Below are 1,463 nucleotides of genomic sequence, written 5' to 3'. Positions count from 1 at the left end.
GGTAATTCTTTTCTTTTTTCTTCATTACTTTTTTTAAATTCCTTTGTTATTTTTTCTTCTCTTTGTTCCCATTCTTTTTTTTCTTTTTCTTTTGGTATTATATTTCCTATTTCTTTAATAATTTCTTTTATATCTTTAATTTCTTTAATATTTATTTCTAATTCTTTTTTTCTTTTTTTATCTTTAATTTCAATTCCTTCAATTTTTTCTTCTTCTTTCTTTTCTTTTTTATCTTTTCTTTTCTTTGCAATTTGATTTGCCATTATTGCACTTCTTTGTAAATGTCCTTCTGGTTGTTTTTCTACTTCTTTTATTTTTGAATTATTAATTTCTTTAATTTTCCCTTTAAGAAATCTTGGTTCTTCTTCATTTAATTTAACATCTTTTACTGTTATTTCTTCTTTTAAAATTTCTTCTATTGGTAAATCTGATTGTTTCATTATTCCTGCTGCAATTAATTTTTCCATTTCATTTCTTTCTTCTGAACTTATTCTTTTTTTATCATAACTCTTTTCATTTGTTCTTCCTCTATCTTTTTTTCTTATTATTTTAATATCTTCTTCTTCATTAATTTTTCTTCTTTTATATTCTTCATTAAATCGTTTACTTCTTAATTTTCCAATTTCTTTTCCATTTAGTTCTTGATATAATTTTCTTTGGTCATATATTTCATAAAATCTTTCAAGTTTATTAGATTCTTCAAATTTCATAACTTTTTGTAATTTTTGAATAAATTCTGTTCTACTTTGACATTTTTTAATAACAGCTAAAATATTTTCTGCTATGTTGAGATCTGCTGTTCCATATAATTCTTCTAAATAAAAACAATAATCAGATAAGATTTCAATCTCTTCTAATATTTCCATTAAAATTTTAATTTCTTTAATATGAAAATATTTGTTCAAGTTCTATTAAATTTTTATTAAAACAAAAAAAAAACAAAAAAAAAAACATTTTTAACTCAATAATTATTCTGTATCTTCTTCTATCATTGATTCTATTATTTCTTTCTTTTTTGTAATTATTTGTTCAATTCTTTTATTAGAAACATCTTTATCAAATTCTTTATGATTAATTGCATCTTTACATATTTCAATCATTGATTTAGAAATAGATAAGAAATTAGGTCTTTCATTAGGTTCTTGTTTCCAACAATTAACAATAAGAGATTGAAGATTTTCAGGCATTTTTTCATCAATTTCTAATCTTCCACCATTAATTACAATATTTTTAATATCAAATAAAGATTTACATTCTCTATATGGTTCTTTAGCATAAAATAATTCCCAAGCAGTAATAGCAAAAGAAAAAACATCACTAGCATTATAATATTTATCTTGATAACATTCAGGTGCTATATAAATTGGTGTTCCAAGACCTTTATCATTATTTTTTCTTTTAGTAAATCTAGAAGTACCAAAATCAGTAATTTTTGCAACACAACTAGAATCTAATATAAAGAA

General features: G+C 21.4%; 1 protein-coding gene across 1 annotated transcript, besides 6 other annotated features; it reads right to left on the bottom strand.

The window, feature by feature from the left end:
• EDI_065870 (uncharacterized protein) lies at positions 1 to 866 on the bottom strand (the record flags this gene model as incomplete). The annotated part of the gene is made up of 1 exon (XM_001740987.1): positions 1 to 866. A coding segment is annotated over one exon (866 nt), but the record flags the coding sequence as incomplete, so codon positions are not given.
• Positions 6 to 93: a microsatellite.
• Positions 98 to 195: a microsatellite.
• Positions 205 to 246: a microsatellite.
• Positions 459 to 592: a microsatellite.
• Positions 865 to 899: a sequence feature (AT_rich).
• Positions 900 to 924: 25 nt separating this feature from the next.
• Positions 925 to 953: a microsatellite.
• Positions 954 to 1,463: the final 510 nt, after the last annotated feature.

The sequence above is a fragment of the Entamoeba dispar genome, genomic scaffold, assembly GCF_000209125.1.
Source record: "Entamoeba dispar SAW760 scf_1105229463475 genomic scaffold, whole genome shotgun sequence".
Taxonomy (NCBI): Eukaryota; Evosea; order Mastigamoebida; family Endamoebidae; genus Entamoeba; species Entamoeba dispar.
Note: the sequence above shows the minus strand (reverse complement) of the source record. Positions and strands in the feature narration are given on the sequence as shown.